At 42.9% G+C, this 21869-nt stretch overlaps 2 protein-coding genes and 1 long non-coding RNA gene across 10 annotated transcripts in view; 1 reads left to right on the forward strand and 2 right to left on the reverse strand.

Moving 5' to 3' along the window:
• Positions 1-6840, reverse strand: part of USP54 (ubiquitin specific peptidase 54) — a 117569-nt gene extending 110729 nt beyond the window's left edge. For 2 of the 7 annotated variants that reach the window (XM_020895254.2, XM_020895232.2), the window contains exon 1: positions 6381-6514. The gene's annotated coding sequence lies outside the window, so the exon portion shown is untranslated. Of the gene's footprint in view, positions 1-3529; positions 3616-5568; positions 5685-6380; positions 6515-6750 lie in introns of those variants that run through there. The other 5 variants (XM_070470822.1, XM_070470820.1, XM_020895212.2 and 2 more) reach the window with 5 other exon arrangements.
• An 87-nt stretch (positions 6841-6927) lies between these two features.
• Positions 6928-9164, forward strand: LOC139036066 (uncharacterized). Its single transcript, XR_011488794.1, has 2 exons — positions 6928-7100; positions 7199-9164. It is a non-coding gene; the product is annotated as an uncharacterized lncRNA (long non-coding RNA).
• A 4192-nt stretch (positions 9165-13356) lies between these two features.
• On the reverse strand, positions 13357-20712 carry MYOZ1 (myozenin 1). 2 transcript variants are annotated; one of them, XM_020895465.2, is made up of 6 exons: positions 20623-20712; positions 19127-19217; positions 18058-18236; positions 15884-16142; positions 15351-15516; positions 13357-13868 (listed from the first exon to the last, which is right to left on the reverse strand). In XM_020895465.2, exons 2-6 carry the CDS (start codon positions 19197-19199, stop codon positions 13637-13639), a joined length of 909 nt encoding a protein of 302 aa, XP_020751124.1. In that variant the 5' UTR covers positions 19200-19217; positions 20623-20712; the 3' UTR covers positions 13357-13636. The 2 variants fall into 2 exon arrangements, with proteins under 2 accessions (XP_020751124.1, XP_070326944.1); XM_070470843.1 differs by having other exon boundaries at positions 19127-19240; positions 20623-20693.
• Between the last annotated feature and the right edge of the window lie 1157 nt (positions 20713-21869).

Raw genomic sequence — 21869 nt, forward strand, 5'->3', positions numbered from 1 at the left:
TCACAATTCCCAGAACATTTTCCTCAGCTTCTGCCCTCTCTTGCCTTTTATTTGATGTCTTCACTTGCAGGTACACCCAAACTTTAACAGGACAGGGAATTATCCGCAGCTATCAGTAATGGAAAGGTTCTAGAATGGGACGGTAAATTATATGTGAGCAGCAGTTCCTAGGTTTTTCTCTACCTTCCGTACTTCGCCATTTTGACACAGTCTTTAAGGCAGATACTCTAGCTTGGTATCTCTACCTATTCCTCTTAAGTGGTGCCCAACAGAACTTTCTGCACCAGTGGAAACGTTCAGTATCTCCACTGTCTCATACAGTAGACACATGTGACTACTGTGTACTTGAAAGGCGGCTGGCACAACTGAAGGACTGAATTTTTACTTTAATTTTAAAAGCCACATGTGGCTAGTGGTCTGCATACTGAACAGCACAGCTAGCCTAGATTCCTGCAAAAACTAAAGCTATTGCTGTAATGCCAAACCCGTTAGCTGGTGTCCAGACACCCAATCAGGATCCTGCTAGTCGTGTCTCCTGGAAGATTTTCCCTGCATCCCCCAACTTGATGAGATGACCCTACATAATGAATAAATGAATCATCTGGAACCACAGTATGAGTATCTGCCTAATTTTCTATAGCTCCTACCCACCTCAACTCCTGCAGCTTTGAGCTTGGAGTTGCCACCTTCCTTCAGATACTGCACATTCGATCACTGTTTCTCAGACGTTAAGGTATTTATGAATCACCTCGGGGTTTGGTTAAGCTGTAGGTTCTAATGTGGCATTTCTAACATGCTTCAAGGTGCTTCTATTTGGTCTTAACCCTAGGTTCTTGGTTCTCCTACCCTCTGATTTGAATGGTGTTACTGATGGGCCAGCAGCAAACATTAATTCAGATCTCCTAAATATAACAGTATGCTCTTCAGTCATCAAATATTTGTACCATGTAATACAGCTGCACAAAAATATCAATTCTGAGCAGTTGATGTTATTTGATGTGATATACGTTTTTTTGAGCACTCTTTTACAGAGGCAGCTACGACAATGAGCTAGAGATCACAATTCTAATAATTGAACTGGAAAGGGAACCAAGGTTTGCTTGATTCTAAAGTTAATGTTCTTTCTGCTATGCCAACCTCCTCCTCAATGCTTAACTCAGGAATGTCCACATGTCGGGATTTCCCTTCAGAAGAAAGTCGTGAAAGAACATTGCTCCTAAAAAGTTATTTCTTCTCCCCAGGCATAATAATAATCAGAAAAACCAGCTTCTTCCATATGTATGATTAAATATCAGACATCATTATTATTTATACATTCTATTGTAGATTTTCAACCCGATCAATTTTATTTAGCTATCCTCTCCCCAACTTTTTTGTTTTGGCCGAGTGGCACGTGGGATCTTAGTTCCTGACCAGGGATTAAAACCATGTCTCCTGCAGTGGAAATGTAGAGTATTAACCATTGGACTCCTACGAAAGTCCCAAGAGCCTTCTTAAGCAAGTCCTTAAAGTCCAGAGGCCATTATGAAAAAGATGTGACTTGTATTTTTTGTGTAAAATACAAAAAATTTAGTATATCAATAGCACTATAGATAATGCAACACACTGGAGAAAATATGCATAATAGATACTAAAATACAGATCTCTATCTATATACATATAGAGTTCTTAGTTCTTATTAATTAACAGGTAAAAGCAAACCACCCAATTAAAAAATAAAGAATAAGCAATTTCAAAAGAAAGAAATATAATCAGCCCATCAAACAAAAAGATGCTCAAACTAAAAAGTAATCTGAAAACTACAAATTAAAATGTAAAAATCTGCCTGTTATATTAGTAAAAATGTACAAGACTGATATCCAGTGTCAGAGGCACTTTCATAAACTGCTGGTGGAATAAAGAATGGCACATAGGCTGTCTGAAAGGCAAACTGGCTGTATATTTCAAAACTAAAAACATGTAAACCTTTTAAAACAACTCTAGGCACCTAGAGGTATTATAGAACATTTGCACAAGAGACAAGAATATGAGCTGTTCATTTCAGTGTTCCCAATAACTGTAAAAATCTGAGACAACTTAAATGTCCATAGATAAAGAAACAGTTAAATAGATTACATACATTCAAACTGAAATACAATCAGCTGTTAAAAAGTATGTACTGACAGGATGAGATTTCAAAAGCATATTGCTAACTTTAAAAAAAGCTGCAGAAAAAATCATTCCACTGACTTTAAAAAGATATATATAGACTAGAAATTATAAATAGAAATTGCATATAATACATAGAAAAAGAACTGGAAAATTCATCAAACAGGATAGTTCTGGAAGTGGAACCTTTGCTTCTTAGCCTCCATATAAAGTTATTATTTTTAAGGAATGTATTCTTTTTTTCTCTTTCTTCAAATTAAGTATATAGTTTAAACATCTGGAAGAGTTTTTAAATGTTTTTAAAAAGACAAACAAGGAAGTCAACAAAAAAATGTTTGATTTGCAGTTTTCAGATCACAGGAGTCTGCGCATCTTTTTTTTTAAATTGAAGTAGTTATTTTACAATGATGTGCTAATTTCAGCAAAGTGACTCAACTACAGGTAGAGAGGGAAGCATATATCAGACTGTTTTTCAGATTCATTTCCATTATAGGCTTTATTCCAAGATTTTGTATACAGTATCCTGTGCTGTACAGTAGGTCCTTGTTTTATCTATTTCATATATAGTAGCATGTATCTGTTAATTCCAAACTCCCTCCACTCTGCCTTCTCCCTTTGTTAACCATAAGCTAGTTTTCTACATCTGTGAGTCTGTTTTTTATTTCTTTATTGGATATTTATATTTCTCTCTGTGAAACTGCTCATTCTACTCTTTGCCTAATTTGTCATTCAGTCACTAAGTCGTGTCGGACTCTGTGACCCCACGGACTGCAACACACCAGGCTTTCTTGTCCTTCACTATCTCCTGGAGTTTGCCTGATAAAAAAATAAATAAATACAGGAAAATGTTCAGCCTCACAGGTAATCAAAGAGACAGAAATCTAAAGTGAGATATCACTTTTCACCTATCATGAGAGTAAATCATTTCTGGTTTGTTCATTGTCTATTTACTATTGCTAATACAAATGCTGAGAAAGAAATACTTTTTTCCAGTGGATAAAACCTTTCCAGAGAGTGTGTGTAGAAAAAGCCTCCAGGCTCTCCTGTGGTGGGTGGAGTTAAAGAAAAGCTTTTAGATCATCCTCCTCCTTACACATCACCAATTGCTTTCAGTTTTCAACCCTTCTGGAGAAGTTCCCCTTCTCACCCCTCAAGGCTCTTTCTCATCTCATTGTCTTGCTCTAAACCTTTCTTGGAAAAATGTCTCAATGCCTCAAAAATAACTCACATAAAAACATAGGCACACAGCCCACTTAGTTAAAAGGTGTTAGAAAACATGAGAATCTCATTCACACCCACGTGCTATTCCAGCTAAAATCTATATAGAGGGACTGATGCAGAAAGTCAACTCAATGGGGAAAAAAAAAAAACACTGACTCACCTTCAAATCTGCATGTATTTCTTAAAGACACCTGGGACACTGCAGCTGTGTGACTCTGGGCAAGTCATTTAAAAGTTCTCAGTTTCCTCAATATAAAAGGGAGACATAAAATTTGAATTTCAACCAGGAAATCAGACTTTGGACTTTGGAATATAGTTTTAAAAATCTGAAAGCAAATATTTGTGCGTGCGTGTGTGTGTGTGTGTGTGTGTGTGCACACGCGCAAAATCGCTTCAGTCATGTCCTACTCTTGATGACACTTTGGACTGCAGCCCGCCATGCTCCTCTGTCCACGGGATTCTCCAGGCAAGAATACTGGAATGGGTTGCCATGAGCTCCTTTAGGGGATCTTCCCAACCCAGGGATCAAACCCACATCTCTTATGTCTCCTGCATTGGCAGGCGGGTTCTATACCACTAGCAAAACCAGAAAGCAAATACACCAAAAAAAAAAAAAAAAAAAGCCCCAAACTGCAGCAGTCTACAAATATGTTTGCCTAAATCCCTTAGTCTGCTGTGATAACAGCTGCCCTATATATGAATATAGATAACCATTTCCACTGTTAAAATCATCAGTTTCTGGAAGCTTACAGATGTTAACAATTGCTTATTATAACTATTTCCCCAAGCAAAGCTCCCTATACAATTATACGCAACATGAATATGGTAATTTACTCAATTCTCTGTACAATACAAACCTCATACTTAGCATCATGCTAATATTCAAATTAGTTCCCCCATAGCGTAAATATTTGAGGGAGCAAAATCTATGAATAAAGAGAGACTGAATTTTAGTCTTCTGGCCAATTCCATGTTCAATGTCTGGCCCCCTATCCCCATTCCAAGGCTCCTTTACTGCATAAAGAAAGGAATCCTGCTTAGACTTTCAGGTGCATAGATTCCCAACTCCAGTCCCTAATCTGCCATTTACTAGCTCCGTGATCTTAGGCAACTGCCTTAATGTTTTAAGCTTCAATTTTCTTATCTTTAAAATTGAAGTATTAGTACCAGCTGAGGAGCAGAGTGTTGTTAACATAAAATGAGAAAACTGAGGCGGGAAGAGGGGTGGAAAATAAATAAATGAAATGAGATAATGTGCCTAGGACATTAATAATCTCAATGAATATTAGCATTTATGCTTCTTATTACTATTATTGACTTAAGAATGTTCAGTGATGTTTAAGAATACTTTTAAAAGACTATTAAATTATGAACTGACCCTTAATTTTCTCAAGCTTCCATTCTAATTTTATCTCTTCTGAAAAACACGTTTCATTAGTGCATCATAATTTAGAATTTACTTAGTATTTTCTAATTTTTTAAATAGTTTTTTCCATTTTATTCCTGTCAATTATTGTTGACAAGTACTCCCTAGGGCCAGAATTTTGTTTCATAAGCCTGTGTTCACAAATGTATTGTGTTTGCTACACTGTAATGATCTGTTACTCTATTTTGCTCTCTGAGCAATTTCAAGGCAAGGGGCAAGGCTTACTTGTATTTGTATCCAGAAGGCTTAGTTATCAGACACAGAGAGGTCTCAATAAATGTTTGTTGAAAGGATAAATGAATGAATTTATCTTTTCCTCCAACCCCTGCAATGCCTTGCACAGTACTCTACACATAATAGGAACTCAGTAAAGCTTCTTAATGGATTCATGGAGAAGTCTTTTGGACTCAACCACATAAAGCTTTATCTTGCCTCAGAAAATCATTTCAACTTTAAAGATTAGCTACTAACATTACATATTAAAAGTTTTAGTCTAACATATATCAAATAGGTTCAATGACTAACCACAACAAGGCTAGCTCTAGAAGGATTAAAATCCATTATTCTAATTAATGAATTTGTGAACCTCAACATGGAAAAATCCAGTTACATAATCAAAAGAGAGGTTATGCTTTTGCAAATTTAAACCTACCAAAAATAGTGAGAAAAAAATTATCAGAAAGCTTGCATCTGCAGATAGAAATGAACAAATTATTTTTCATGACTGAATTGAAACCTCTGTTTTCACTAGAAATAAGAAAACTAGTCCAAACCTGTCTCTAGAAAACAGTCCTTGAGACTCAGTGTAAATGCTTTGCCCTCGCAGTGATTTTAAGTCCTAGAAGACTCCTTTTATTTCCAGACTGACGGATATTCAAAACTCTGTCTCCTAAAATAAAAATTCATTCATTTCTTAAAAGGCAAAGAACCTGAACAGGCACAAGGTTTTATATTCAAGTAACTAAAACTATCCCTAGTGCTCAGCCTGGTGCTTCTGCAACAGAAACATTTTCTTAGTTTTTAAATCATATTCATGGAAGGTTTAAAAGTCGTACTACACATTCTTTCACTGTATGATCTAAACTGAGTTTACACCGCATATATAATTTCATAAGTAAACCGTAAAGAAATTCTACACTTGAATGAATCTGGAAAGAAACGTGAGCTTTGCACACACCCCCTTCTTCCAACTCAATACGCACATCTTAGTTTTTTTTCTCAAGAATTTCTCTATCCCGCCCCCATCCCACACGTTATTTCAGAGCAGCAGTCATTCATTACCCCACGCATAGTCTCTCCACCGAAAGAACCTTCCAACTAATACTATTTCACCCGGACCCTCCATTCACATCTCAGAGTCCGTGGGTGATTTCTTTGGAAGGGGCGGGGGGCGGTGAAGTTCCGGGACGCCACCATTCCCGCCAAGCCCTTTAGGAACCAGGTCTTAGCGCGCAGTCCCGGACCAGTCTCAGGCGGACCCCAGTAAACTGTGAAGGTCTGACACCGCGCCCCCCCCCCCCGCCCCCGCCATCTCAGCCAGGGCAAAGCAAACCGGGCCCAATCTCTGGGCTCCCATTCAACATACCCTCCTCCTCGCTGTACCCCATTTCTTCCCACTTATTCCTCGGCGTAGCCCGGTCTCTTTTTCCAATTCTGACTCCCCATAACCATCTTGCTCCCTACACACACACCCTTCTATACTCCGGCCCCTGCCCCTTGAACCCTTCTACACCCGGGTCCCTCCCCCTTGGACCTCGCGGCAGCTCCAGCCCTTCCCGCGTGCCCTGGTGCAGACCGGCGCCCTGTCCTTATAACCACTGGACCTGAGTCCCACCCAACACGTCACACGAGGGCCCATTTCTCCCGCGACCCGACCTTCCCCACCCCCTCCCTAGGCGCTACGCCCCAGCACCCTGTTACCTCCGGCCCCGCCCCCCTGAGGGTGTCGCACTCACCGCTTCTGCCGCCGCATCCTTAACCGCCGCGGCTGCTATAGCTACAGGGAGCCAAGGCAACCAGCTCTCGCGACAGTTTCCACAGCTACGGCGAGAACAGCCGGGAAGAGCCTCTCGCAAGAAAGTAAATGAGTCAGGCTCGAGACGGCTAAGTATATCTCGCGATAGTGTTGTTTAAAATGGCGGCTGTAAGGCGCTACAGGGGTGGCCCGGAAAGGTTTGGAGGTGGGCAAGGGCGGGGAAGGATCTTGAACTGGCGGGAGAGTCGGAAAACTGTTGTAGGCAGCACGCAGGAACGGTCCCATCTGAGGGAAGTTAGTATGGCGAACCTTACACTGGAATAACTTGAGGTATGTGGCCGTCATTTCCCAGTGCCTCAGACTTGGAACAGTGTCGCCTTTAGCTGAAGTTCCGTCTTCCTGGTATTTTCTTGTTGCGTGCCCAGTAGAGATGGAGCGAGCAAGCCAGAAATTGACCTTTCCATATCTTCGTTAACCTTTCTTCAGGAAATTCATCCGTTCTTCCCCTACGCTGGTTTGTGAAGGACATTTGACTTAACAGAAATGTTTATGTTTATATACTGGTGTCCCGCCCCGATCAACTCTCCCTACCAAAATAGGAAATAAAAGTTTGTTGTTGTTGTTTTTAATCGAGCATAAGCACAGGTGTTTGGATGCGAAAGGGGGCCGCGTTGGTGTGTGATCTGAACTTTGCAGTTATTGCTTGCCACCCTGTGGGCACATCCTTAGTTGATGCCTCTCAACACAGTTTTAAGGGCTTTCTCTCCTGGCGGCTCAGACGATAAAGCGTCTGCCTGCAATATGGGAGATCCGGGTTCGATCTCTGGGTCAGGAAGATCCTCTGGAGAAGAAAATGGCAACCCACGCCAGTACCCTTGCCTGGAAAATAGCATGGATGGAGGAGCCTGAAATGCTACAGTCCATGGGGTCGCAAAGAGTCGGACTCGACTGAGCGACTTCTTTCCTGTCCTTTCTCTACTCTCAGAAAGCTGTAAATGCAGACTGAGTAGGATCTGGAACAGAAGATGGATATATAAAGAACGTTGTTCATTGAGAATAAAAGGAATAAAAAGAATAAAAGTAATAAATGGAGAATTCATTTTCTTCTCTCCAAGCCCCTGAATAGCTCTCGTAGTCTAGACCAGTGCTGTGCAGTAGAAACATACTGTGAGCCATAACATGCAATTTAAAATTTGTAGTAGCCACATGTTTTTAAAAGTAAGAAAAATGAAATTTAGTAATCCACATAATCCAACATATTCAAAATATTTCTACATGTAATCAATATTATGAAATTTCTAAAAATATCTTTATTTTTGGCTGCATTGGTTCTTAGTTGCAGCACACAGGATCTTCCTTGCAGCATGCAGGATTTTTTGTTGTGATGTGCAGATTCTTTGTCTCAGCTCCTGGGCTTCTCTCTAGTTGTGATGCTGCCCAGGTACAGGAGCACACAGGCTTAGTAGTTGCCTGTGGACAAGCTTAGTAGTTTCTGCATGAGGGATTGTCTCTAGTTGTGGCCCACCAGCTCCAGGTCAAGTGGGCTCAGTAGTCCTGCAGCATGTGGGATCTTAGTTCCCCAACTAGGGATCCAACTGGAGTCCCCTGCAGTGGAAGAAGTTTCTATTGGAAAGCTCTAAACCCTGTACTAGATAAAGCATTATCTGAGTGACTTTAGGAGCACAGTATTATGGGCATGTGGGTTATGTAAAAGAACACTTGAAGTTGCTAATTCAAAAGACTACAGAGCCTAGGTGACAATAAAAGACGACCTTGTGTAAAACAATAGATGGTAGTGGAGACTTAGAGCCCACTAAAGAGTACAAGCTTCTATTTGAAAGCGAGGTTTCCTGAAGCCATATGGAAAACAGCATGGAAATTCCTCAAAAAATTAAAAATAGAGCTACTATATGATCCAACAATTCCACTCCTGGGAATTTATCTGAAGAAAATGAAAATGCTAACTAGAAAAGATATATGCACCCCTATGTTCTTGACAGCATTATTACAGTAGTTAAAATTTAAAGCAACCAAAGTTCCCATCAATAGATGAATGGATAAAGAATGTGATACATAAATATTATATATATAATGTATATATAATGGAATATTACTCAGACATAAAAAAGAATGGGATCTTGTAATTTGTAACAACTTGGATAGACACAGAAGGCATTACACTAAGTGAAATAAGTCAGACAGAAAGACAAATACTGTATGATTTCACTTACGTGTGAAGTCTAAAAAACAACAAATGAGCAAACATAAACTAGAAACAATTACAGGTACAGAGAAAAAAACAAGTGGTTGCCTGACAGAAGGGTGGTGGGGAGAAGAAAGACACAGGTGAGGGAAACTAAGAGATACAAACTTCCAGTTGCAAAATAAATGTCACTGGTATGAAATGTACAACATATGGAATATAGTCAATAATTGTGTAATATCTTTTTATGGTGACATTGTAACGACTTATTGTAGTGATAATTTTGAAATGTATAGAAATATCAAATCACTATGTTGTGTAACAGGAACTAATAGTGTTGCGGGTTAATTATACTTCAAAGATAAACTCATAGAAAAAGAGATCAGATTTGTAGTTACCAGAGGTGGGGAGTTGACAGGAGTGGGGAATTGGATGAAGGTAATCAAAAGGTTTAGACTCCCAGTTGTAAGAGGAATATGTGCAACCTGATAAATTATTAACATTGATGTATGTTATATATGGAAGTGGTTAAGAAAACATCCTAAAAGACAAGAAAAATAAAACAAATCCTATGAGTTCTGATCATAAGGAAAAAAGTTTTTAATAAAAATAAAGGAGTTCAAATCTCTCCTGAATTTTAAAACACAATGATGGCAAGCAGAACATGTCTATAAGCAATATGGACAGCTAGATCTTCTACTAGAATGTGGCCTCTGTGAACTGTGGCATTCGTATGAATGAAACACTTTTGAAGAAAAGATGTTTTAACACATTGATGTCCAAGCAAAGAGATAGCGAAACCAAAATTGAGGATTTGACTAGGTTTCTGGCTAGATCCTATACAAGTGTGCACTCTAATACATTAAACCACCACTGCAACTTCTAATAATAATTTGATTTCTATATAGACTTTTCTACTAAGAAGATGGCAAATAGATGGGGAAACAGTGACAGACTTTATTTTTTTGAGCTCCAAAATCACTGCAGATGGTAACTGAAGCCATGAAATTAAAAGACACTTACTCTTTGGAAGGAAAGTTATGACCAACCTAGACAGCATATTAAAAAGCAGACACACACACACACACACACAAAAGCAGACACATTACTTTGCCAATAAAGGTCCATCTAGGCAAGGCTATGGTTTTTCCAGTAGTCATATGGATGTGAGAGTTGGACTATAAAGAAAGTTGAGTGCCGAAGAACTGATGCTTTTGAACTGTGGTGTTGGAGAAGACTCTTGAGAGTCCCTTGGACTGCAAGGAGGTCCAACCAGTCAATCCTAAAGGAGATCAGTCCTGGGTGTTCATTGGAAGGACTGATGTTGAAGCTGAAACTCTAGTACTTTGGCCACCTGATGCAAAGAGCTGATTCATTTGAAAAGATCCTGATGCTGAGAAAGATGAAGGCAGGAGGAGAAGGGGACGACAGAAGATGAGATGGTTGGGTGGCATCACCGACACAGTGGAGATGAGTTTGAGTAAACTCCAGGACTTGGTGATGGACAGGGAGGTCTGGTGTGCTGTGGTCCATGGGGTTGCAAAGAGTTGGACACAACTGAGCAACTCACCTGAACTGAACTAAGATAATGTCTGAACCAACCTGGGCTCCCTGTAAATTAATAGGTTTACATCAATATTTCAAATATTCTGAGATTGGAAAAATTAAATTTCTAGGTTTTTAGAGCTGTGGACTATTAGGCCTGGGCATTTTTTTTACCTCAATTTTAAGGGTAGGCATTTAATAATTATTTTATAGTTGACAGGGAAATCTCTTTGTCACCTGAAAGTTCCTATTTGCTTTTTTTTTTTTTTCCTTTTTTTCCTATTTGCTTTTGTATCTCTGATGCCTGATAATAGTACCTGGTATATAGTAGGCATTCAAGAAACATCTGCTGAAGGAATATAGTCCTTAACTTTTAGGGAGGGCTCACAAACTTCTTTAAAAATTTTATTTTTAAATTTATTTATTGGCTGTGCCAGGTCTTAGTTGTGGTATGTGGGGTCTAGTTCCCTGACCAGGGATTGAACCTGGGCCCCCTGCATTGGAAGTGCAGAGTATTTTAAGCACTGGACCACCAGGAAAGTCCTTTACAGACTTTTAAACATGAGAATCTGATAAAAGTTATGAACCTTTATTCAGGTCCTGTCTGTGCCCTGCCCATATTCCCTCAGCCTATCCTGGAGTTCACTAAAGCTTTGACAGACAAATCCTATATAGGCCCAGAGCTTTCTACTTTAAATACCTGAGTATTCTCCTTGCCTGGAAATGTCAGCAGTTAATATTCCCCATAGCAATCTATAACCAATGAGAGATGGGATTTGATAGCTAAATATTCCAATTTCTACCCCTCCTCAGTGAGGCAATTCTAAAGTATGTTTTATGATAGAGTTTCTCAAAATTTACTAACACATAAAAATCACCTGGAGAGATTAATAAGACATAAATTCTTGAATTTCCATATTTTTTGGCCAGAGTTTGCAGGATCTTAGTTACCCGACCAGGGTTCGAACCCAGGTCCCTGGCAGTGAGAGCATCAAATCTTAACCTCTAGACAGCCAGGGAATTACCTTGAATTTGTGATTTTAATCAAACTTCTAGGAGAAAATGATACTGCCAGTCCATGGACCACACTTTAACGTTTTTTCTGAGAGTTGCCAGTAAGAATCAGCCCCATTTGCCCAAAAGATATTTATTGGCCTTCTTCTCACTCCCTTACACTGCTTAGATTCTTGGATCATCTCCCAAACTTACTACTTGAATCCAAATTTCTGTTTCAGCGTCTACTGGGGGGAAATCCAAACTATGACAACTCTTCTTAGAAAAATGCATATAGACATAGGTTTGTGTATTACTTAGAAGTATGACTTCCTTTGTGACTCAGCTGGTAAAGAATCCGCCTGCAATGCAGGAGACCTGGGTTCGATCCCTGGGTTGGGAAGATCCCCTGGAGAAAGGAAAGGCTACCCACTCCAGTATTCTGGCCTGGAGAATTCCATGAACCCTATAGCCCATGGGGTTGCAGAATCAGACACAATTGAGCAACTTTCACTTTCACTTCACTTTAGAAGTATGAATCCTCTGAAATTTATTTAGGTTGTAAAGGAAAGTGACCAGAGTAATTATCATGTGACTCTAGGTCCATGAAAACTGAATGAGTCTAGGCAGAGTCTAGGAACTTATTATAATCCTTAATGGCTCATGGAATGAACTGAATTCAGCCAGCTCTCCTTAGAAGTTACTTCCCCAGATCCTAGTAAGTCATCTCTTTTTTCTGGTCTGCATCAAACTCTTTATTTTGTGAAACATAAGAGTAAATCTGGGACTCTAAAGAAAACCCATGCTGGCTTCCCTGGTGGTCCAGTGGTTAAGAATCTGCCTTGCAATGCAAGGGACACCAGCTTGATCCCTGGTTTGGGAAGATACCACATGCCAGGGAACAAGTAAGCCCGTGCACCACAACTGCTGAGCCAGTGCTCTAGAGCCCGCGAGCCACAACCACGGAGTCCACACGCTGCAACTGCTGAAGCCCAAGTGCCTCGAGCCTGTGTTCTGCAAGAGAAGCCGCCTCAATTAGAAGCCCACACACAGCAATTAAGAATAGTCCCCGCTTGCTGCAACTAGAGAAAGGCCAAGCATAGCAACAATGACCCACCACAGTCTAACAAATAATAGTAATAAATAAATAAATCTTAAAAAACTACAGTAAAACTTGAAAGAAACCCCAAGCTTAAATCAATAAAAAGAGTATTGTTACTCATTCCTATTGGACTTTGATGGTTTCTTCCCAATTATAGTGCTTTCTGGACATGATTGCACTTGCCCTTATGACCCTTAGATCTTTTCTTGATGTTTTCACACTGAGCCAGGCATACCATAACTGCAGCTGGCTTCTCCCACTTCCTTCTCAACTCCAACATGGCTCCCTATTCTACTCCATCCTTTCAGGAACCTGTAACCTTTGACAGATATTCCTAAGCTCACCCTGGTGTCATCTGGAAGTCTTATGGCATTCTGTCATTCTGTGATAATTGGATAATCTTGATTATCAAATTTCTAATCAGCTACATAAACAGAATTAACACCAGGGTCACCAACGCCTAATTTCCTAAACACAGCACACAATTACTTCTTAGCTTTGCCCACACAGGGGCCAGGACATGTGTTTGTGCTGATTGTCTTATGTACTACTGAATAAATATGTCTTTGTATACACCTATGAATGTGGTTTGCTGGGTGTGGATATGAGTGTGGGTATGTAATCAGAACTCAGGTCTGGTCTTGAAGTCTGAATAATGAATGTATGGTATTTTACTTTAATTAGTCCCTGTGCATTGTTAGCCTCAGTTTTTGTCTGCCCTCAAATATCAGAGGAAGAATGAGTTCATTTCCTTGAAGTTTATTAACTGTTACTGAAGGCAGAGCAAATTCCATAAAAGAGCAGGTTCCATACAGAGCAGTGGAAGGGGAGCTCTGAGGTGGTAAGAAAAGATGCTTGGAGTGGGGACTTTGAGTGAAAAGTGAAAAGAAAGATCTTTCCTTTCTTTTTCCCTCCAGTCCCACAAGGATCCTGGATTTTCAGTGGGGGTATCCTGCTCAGCATTCCCTCTCCAAAATGGAACCAGAGAGGGGAAACTTGATACAAAGTAGAGGTGGAAACACCTCACAGCTCCTCTGTTTCTCCATCCAAGGGGATGCTAATATCCACATTGTAGTCTACAGGCTCCCCGGAGCTCAGCCAGGGAATAGGGGTTCGATTGAAAGAAGGCCTGTTGGAGAGGTTCTGGTTGTAGAGAACTAGGGGTTCGCTCAGCAAGGGCCCCAGGTCAAACTTGGGCATCTGGAAGGTCATGCGTTTGGAGGCCTTCTCATATCCACCATAAGGCATTGCTGTCCTGAAAAGGAGAAACATGATTTCATTAAAAACCAGAACAAAAGAAAAAGTTTGTCAGTGAAATGTTACCCTGTTTGGAGGATGGAGAAGTCTGTGAATTCTAGTTTAAGATCACTTCTGCAATGCTTTTTCTTCTTCTCCCTTAGTAATCCATTCCACCTTCTGGTTTGCTTGCTTCCCCAAGGCTAATAAAGAGAAAAGTGGTCTAGAGGGTACTAAACAGTCTCATGGATAGCTGTGATCCAAACCAGTCACATTTCAGAAAAATGGACACCAAACACTACAGGCCCATGGGTCTGAGATCACCTTAAATTATAATGTAGATACCTCCCTCAAAACCCCTACTCCACCTCCAGTGGATAATGTGTGCCCTAAATGAGAAGAATTAACATTTCCTGGAAAATCCAGGCACCTCAGGACCAAAGAGCTTCCCTGGTAGCTCAACTGGTAAAGAATCTACCTGCAATGCAGGAGACCCTGGTTTGATCCCTGGGTTGGGAAGATCCCCTGGAGAAGGGAATGGCTTACCCATTCCAGTATTTCAGCCTGGAGAATCCTTGGGGTCCCAAAAAATCAGACATGACTGGGCAACTTTCACTCACTCACTCACTCACAGGACCAAAAGCAAAAGCATTTCTCTAGTGCTTCCCTGTCCTGTTTTCACACAGTCTAGAGAAGCTTAGCTCCAAAAGGATCGGTATTTGAGCCTTATTAAAGTAGGGGCTTCCCTGGTGACTCAGACTGGAAAGAATCTGCCTGCAATGCAGCAGGAGATCTGGGTTTGATCCCCACATGGGGAAGATCCCCTGGACTAGGTGAACTAGGGAATGGCAACCCACTCCAGTATTCTTGCCTGGAGAATTCCATGGACAGAGGAGCATGGCAGGCTACAGTCCACGGAGTCACAAAGAGTTGGACACAACTGAGCAACTAACACTTTCACTTCACATTTTACTTCAAAGTAGGGAATAAAGAAACAGAATCTTCAATAACATTATAATAACTTTGTGTGGTACGTAATCTATAAAAATACTGTGTCACTGTTGTACACCTGAAAACAATATAATATTGTAAGTCAACTATACTTCAATGAAAAAAGAAAAGAGAAATAGAACTCTACTACAAGGACGGTAATGAAAATTATAACTTTGAATGAAGGGACCCCCCCCAAGAGCCCTTTACATGTGTCTAATATATTATTCCCATTTCACAGTCAAGGCAACCAAGGTTCAGAAGTAGGGTTACTTTCCCACACAGCTAATAACAATGAACCGAAATTCAGATCCTGCCTCCTAGCAAATTTTTCCTTCATCATACCATGCTGTTTCTCTGAGCTAGAGTGAAAAGAGCAAGAGCCTTCAATTAGGGCCCCCATATTACTCCTCAGTCTCCTTCTGAAACAGCTGAACCAAAGTCTCCATTCCAACTAAGGACATGTTGCCATACACTGGAATGCATCAGGTTCCTTTCTCATCCCCCTTACCTGTTGAAGGACTTATACTTAGGGAGTTCAGCTTTGGCCCCGAAGGCCAGAAGGTCGATGCCAAGTTCCACTTTCTGCTGGGGGTCAACGCCCATGGCTTTCTCCCATGGGGAAATATAGGTCTTAAACACAGTGACATGTTTTCCGTCTCCACCTGCCTGGTTGTCTGGCAGCCGAGGGAGAGAAATAATAGTCAAATGATAGCAGTTAGGAGGAAATGGAAATTAGTCTAGAACTCTGTACTAAAGGAGTCACTAGGAGCTGGGGACCAAAGGTAAAACATGCTAGTAATTGTTTATGGTTCGTGAAACCATGATAGCCTGGAGTCAGATATGTGATGAATGAGAGAAAGGTGACTGAGGGATAGGACTTCTGGCTGGAATAGACATGTCTCTGTATCCTTCTGGACCCAGAAGACCCATCAAGATATCTCAACAGGCCTCTCCTGCATCCAACACCCAGTCCAGGCCTCATTCCTGGGGATTTCTCTGCTTTAGGGACCAGACACTTGACTCTTGGGTGAGGATACTTGCCTGTTCCTGTCTCGCCAACCCCTGCTGTGCCAGCAGCACCTCCTCTGCCTGCATGGCCCCCAGGACCACCTGCACCCCCAGATCCAGGGCCAGAGCCAGACCCAGAGCCCTGATGATGGTGTTGCTGGTCAGAGCCAAACTGGCCGGCAGAGCCACTTCTCCCTGCCTGGCCTCCGGCACTGCTCTTGCTATAGGAGAATCCCTGGCCGGCCGTCCCCAGCTGTCCCCCCACTGTGGGAATGAACTTCTGGAAGTGATCCTGAAAAGAAAGGACAGAGCGAGGGGAAGGTTAGCAGTGGGCACAGAGAATACCATAGCAAGTATGAAGTGATCAGAGACAATGGCCAACTCAAAGACGCCGAATCCTGAGACAGCCCCATCCGCTAGACGTTAGTGGATAAACCTGACCGAGAGAAACTGAACTCTCCTTAAAGGATACAACGCCTTTGGCTCAGTTCTTTGAATTAAATCTAGGATAGAGGTAAGTTACTGTCCAAATTCCCCCTTCCCATCCTTACCAATGCAAAAAGGATCGAGACTTCTGTTCCACTACAATTTGAGAGACTGAGTTTAGCATGGAGAACCCAGCCTTAATTTGAGGAACTAAGGAGACCTTTGCCTCTCTCCCACCATCTTGTCTAACAGATGAAAAGTGTGTCTCTTCCTCTCCCTTCCTCCTTTTGGTGCAAAGCGAACCAGGACTTCCTGATGGTGAAACTGTAGTGGGTAGGGGGAAGGGTGGCCCAAAGGGCAACACTGGATTCATCCCCAAAGCCTAAAAATAACCCTGCCAACTCCTTCAGGAGGCTCTCCTGGCCACCCACCACGCACACCCCCACGCTCCACCCCGTGTAACCAGACACAGGCAGGGAGGAGGGCTTCTGGCCTCCTAAAGTTAGATATGGCCGGCTCAGCAATTTTGTTCTGCTCATACGTATGGGCCAATGGCAGACACTCCTGCCCCTGGCCCCATGTAGGCATCTATTTTCACTCTCCCCTGGCTGCTTGGGAAAGATGGAGGGGGAAGAAAGGAAATGGAGAAGATCCCCTCCTCCTCAGCTGTAACATCTTGTGCCTGGCCCCTCTCCAATCCCTACTTCTTTTTGGATAATGACCCTGACTAAGGGATGTTGGGCCTTAATGGATGGTTTCAATCCCTGCATCTCTGGCCCTTAGACTGACACTTTAAATATACGAATGGCTCAAGAAGAGAAGGCTATAAAAATTCACTTATCTCTTTCTAGGGTTGCCAGATTTTTGCACATACACAAAAATCACAGGACACCAGTTAAATTTGAATTTCAGATACACAACAATAGTTTTTTAGTACAAATATGCCTACATATTACATGGGACATATTTAGATATAAGAAAGTATCCATCACGTATCTGAAATTCAAATTTAACTGGGTATCCTGTATTTTCTAATTTAATTTTTATGTCCCAAATATTTCATGGGACATACTTATACTAGAAAATTATTGTGTATCTGAAATTCAAATTTAAATATCTTTAATTTTTGTTTCTTTTTTGACTGTGCTGCTTGGCTTGTGGGATCTTAGTTCCCCAACCAAGAAGAGAATCCAGGCCCCTGGCAGTGAAAGCACCAAGTCCTAACTACTGGACCACCAGGGAATTCCCTAAGTGTCTTCAATTAAAAAAAAAAGTTACATCCCAAATATTGTGTGAGATATACTTTACAAAAAAACTATTTGTGTGTATCTCAACTTTATTTTTGTAATTGAAGTAGAGTTGATTTATGTATAGATTATATACCATTTAAAGGCATTATAAAATACTGCCTTTATTTCCTGTGCTATAAACATATCTCTATAGCTTGTTTAGTGTGTATCTCAAATTTAAAACATAGGACTGGGCATCCTGTGTTTTATCTGGCAATCCGATCTTTAATGTTTAACCATACTGGGGAGGAATTTTCTCCCTGAAGGGGTGGTACTCCTCACCCTGCTTCACCAGTTCTAAGATTCAAATTTAGTTTCAGGGGTGGGTCGTAATTCACCCTGCATCTATCGGAGGCATGCTATATCAGAGGGGTTAATGAGTTTATAAATTTGCAGGGAGGGGAGGCTGATAATATTTTGGAAACTCTGGGCCTGCCAAGAAGCTGTCAGAAGAGGCACTAGGCTTCGAGAGCTGTAGAGTTCTGAACTCACCATTGAGCTGTCAGAGAAGACATCAGGGTGGTTTTCATAGATAAACTTCTCCACACGCAACTGCCTCAGTTTGAACATCTTGGAGCCCCGGTTAGTGAGCAGCGACAGCTCCTCCAACATCACATCCCTTGGGACACTGATCTTCTTGCCCAGGTTCAGGCCCGAGCTCTCTTGTCCACCTTTCAGGGAGATGGGGAGGCAGAGACAAGTCAAAGAGGAAAGTGGGGTTTTCCAGTTGCAAATGCAGCTGCCATCCACAACTAGGCGTGTGTGTGTGTCCCAGTAGACACCACCGAGGGAAGCAGATGCTGCCTCTGATGTCTGGTTAAATTCTGTCTAGTTTATGAGGGATTTTGATTTCCTGGGTTTGGAGTTGGAGAGAATGCATGGGAAATGGGGCACAGAGGGGAAGACAGGGAATACTAAAGTGGCGTGGAGAGGGTACATGGCGTAACAGAGGTATGGGGTACAAGGCAAAAGAGTAAAGAAACATCATAGGTGGAGAACACTGGGGAAGCCCAAAGGCCACCTCTAAATATAGACTCCTGTCTCAACTCCGTTCCCTTCTCTTCCTCTCATAAACTCTGGCTGCAAACAGCCTCTCGGTATTAGGAGAGCTCGTCTACCCCCAGGAAAAATGCCCAAGGAATCTCCGGTTCTAAGTGCTTAGACAAAGCTCCTTAGTTCTGGGGAAAGAAGTAAAGAAATTAAGCACGTATTGAGACCTTACTCTGTGTCAGTCTGCATCATATATATTTTCTCCTCAAACACACCTCATTGACCTGTGGGTCCTGTTGTCTTGGACCTGTGCTGGGTAACTTGGCAGGGATATTACTGTCTCAGATTACAAGGTGAAAAGGGTGGAAGGGGGAGTAGTCAGTGTTGAATTCTTTCTTGTTCTTTCTTCTCCCCCCACCCCTGCAAACCCCACCACCACCCCAAATTCCTCTTGTCTCTTCCTATCTCTTCACCTTAAGACATATACAACCTTATGATATTTCTGGAACTCTTGGGCCAGAGATACTCTTACTAAGAGGTCCCATACTAGGTAGATGCGAACATGCCATACCTCCAGTGAGTTCCATGATCAGCTTGCTGGATTTCCTCTTCTTATTGGGGGCTGGGGTCCCTGAGAGCGGCATTGTGGAGGTGGATGGAGCCTGGACAGGGTGGGAAGGGGAAGCTGAAGGATGCACAGGGTCTAGAGTGAGTGTCTCCAGTAAGGGACTGCTTATGGACTTCAGGAAAAACATTTCATTAGATTTTCCAGAGAAAAAGCCTTCCCACCAGACAGTAAACAGTCTGCCTGCAATGCAGAAGACCTGGGTTTGATCCCTGGGTCAGGAAGATCCCCTGGAGAAGGAAATGGCAACCCACTCCAGTATTCTTGCCTGGAAAATCACATGGACCATGGACGGAGGAGCCTGGCATGCAACACCCCATGGGGTTGCAAAGAGTTGGACATGATTGAGCGACTGACACACACACAAAAAAAGTGAAAACACATTGCTTTAGGTCTTCTCTTCTTAGGAAGCAGAGCAGAAAGTATAGATGCACCCCCTGTTACTACCTTCTACCAACCTCTCTGTTCAGCTGTTTTACACAGAGATGGTGCAGGGTTTAGGAACACAACGTATGTTGGGAATAAAACAAACAAATTACAGGTAGGGCAATGCATTCAGATTTCATTGGCTTGGCAAGATATGAAGTTTTTATTTGCGTGGGGCTCTCAGTTTGGGGCTGTCATTCCAAGCTCTGGTCTCTCAGTTTTCCCCAAGCCCCAGGGCAGGGGTGGGGAGGTGGGGGTGGAGCAGAAAAAAATGTTCTGCCAGCATTGAGGAGATCCAGCCAAAAACATTCTCCATAGGATGAAGAGGTTATTGCCCCTCCCTTGGGCCAGCTGGATCATGGCCTGGGAGGTCACAGCACTGCTCCTGCTCTCTCAGTCACTCCCCCCCACCCCCCAGCCCTGACTGGACCCTAGAAGTGGAGTGCAGAGGGAGGTCGGGGGACATTTGAACCTTGATGCATATCAATTCAGCAATATCGCAGCAGCAGGAAATTCAGGGAGGACAGAAACATAATCATAGGACCTGGCAGTAGATGGGGACAAGCTGGAAAAAGATAGAAATTCCAGCCCCTCCTTCACAGAAGCTGGGTCTCAGCAAAATGCTGTCTTCTGCTGAGTCCTATCTCACAACACACCTGCAATCCTACTCGCTCAGTGGGGTCTGCTGCAGCTGGAGCCCAGGAACTGCTAAATGGACTTTCCCTGTCCTCCTCTCAGCCCCAACTAGGTTCTTATTCTCCATCCAGCCTCTCGGTCTCCACCCCCCTGCCCGTTTCTTCAGTGCTTCCCCCAACATCTCCAGTCCCCCCACCCTCTGGAGTCCTTCTCCCTCCAACTCTCTGTGGCTCCCCTGAACTGGACAAGTGGGGAATGAGTATAGATGGAGGAGGGGGGCAGCTCCCCTGGGATCAAGGGTCACTATTACAGATACAGACACAGACACAGCAGTGAACAGAAGGCGCTCCAGCCCCTTGGGCCATTAGCCGGAGACTTACCGGCTGTTCAGGCGGTGGTCAGCTCTCCCTGGGGTCCAGCAGCTCTGGAGGACTGGGCTGCTGTGACTAGAGAACCCGAGCTGGGCAGGCGTGGGGGCAGCACTGGCAGTGGGGGAGGGAGCGTGGTTATTAATAGAGTTGATGAGCACAAGCAGCTCAAATGGCACAGGGGGTACTGAGACCCTGGAACCAAGATCCCGCCCTCCTTGCCCAGAGGCTCAGGAAGGGTAGGAAAAGCCTTTGGAATTCTCCCACTAAGCTGTCTGAGCCAAGGATCACTCTGCCCAGGGACTCCCCTTCCCTGGCACCTAGAGGCTCAGATCCAGAGAAGCACTCAGGGAGAAACTGAAAACTGAGAGGGAGAGAGGAAGCAGGCAGCAAGTGGTGGATAGGAATTCAGAGTGGGAGAGTGAGAACCAGGAGAACGTGTCTGGAGAGCCATGCAGAGCCAATGTAGGCCGGGGCTGGAGGGACATGTGGATGCATTTTGGGGGTGGGAAGGCTTAAGATGCTATGTCTGGAGAAGGGAATTTCTGTTCACAATGTAAGTGCCCTTTGAAAGTTCCTGGATAAGCTGGTCTTTCTCTTGGGAGGGCCAGATCTTAGCAGGATAAGGGACCAAATTAACCAAATCCAGTGCTTAGGCTGTCAGGGATGATGTGGGGCAAAACTTGAGCCAGTTTCCTCATTTTTATCCCCATTTGCTGTTGGGGTGCTCAACTCAGCGTGCTCAGAGGACAGATGTCACTTTTCCCTGGATAGATAGCCTTCTTCCTGAGAAGGACATGGAGGCTTCTGACCTGCCAGGGCCTTACTCTCTGAGGTTCCTACTTGGAATTTTCTTCAAAGGGAACACACACCCCATGGGATCTGGACTATCCCATTCACACTGGTCTAGAGAAGCCTCTGGGCTGGGGCACAAGCTTGAGAGCCCCTGGAGGGAAGTCTGTCATTTGCCTGAGCCCTTTCTCAATAGCTGCAAGAACATCCTGGATCCTCCTCTGTCTTCTGCTCAGGTTTTGCAACCAGATGCTTCATCTCTGCTGTATCCACCACCAAGCTGTGTCTGCCTTAGGAAGTGGCTTCTGTAGCTCCCAGAATATCATTTTGTCTCTCTGTGAGCTATCCACTTTTCCTGACCATGTCCTTTTCCCATCCTGAACTTTATAGGTTCAGGTTAGAGGCCAAAAGGTCACCCTGCTCCACTCTACTTGGCCTCTGACCAAACTAGTGTAGCCTCCAGACAC

Source organism: Odocoileus virginianus, chromosome 7, assembly GCF_023699985.2.
Source record: "Odocoileus virginianus isolate 20LAN1187 ecotype Illinois chromosome 7, Ovbor_1.2, whole genome shotgun sequence".
In the NCBI taxonomy this organism is placed as follows: domain Eukaryota; kingdom Metazoa; phylum Chordata; class Mammalia; order Artiodactyla; family Cervidae; genus Odocoileus; species Odocoileus virginianus.

Bases quoted from the DNA above. Each gene is read 5' to 3' on its own strand.
- MYOZ1 (XM_020895465.2), bottom strand. From the start codon at position 19,199: ATGCCGCTCTCAGGGACCCCAGCCCCCAATAAGAAGAGGAAATCCAGC. The intron at 16,143-18,057 runs GTGAGTTCAGAA...CTTTCTTTTCAG, and splicing joins TCTTCTCTGACAGCTCAATG to GATCACTTCCAGAAGTTCAT. The intron at 13,869-15,350 runs GTAAGGGGGATG...TCTCCTTTTCAG, and splicing joins AAGTATAAGTCCTTCAACAG to GACAGCAATGCCTTATGGTG.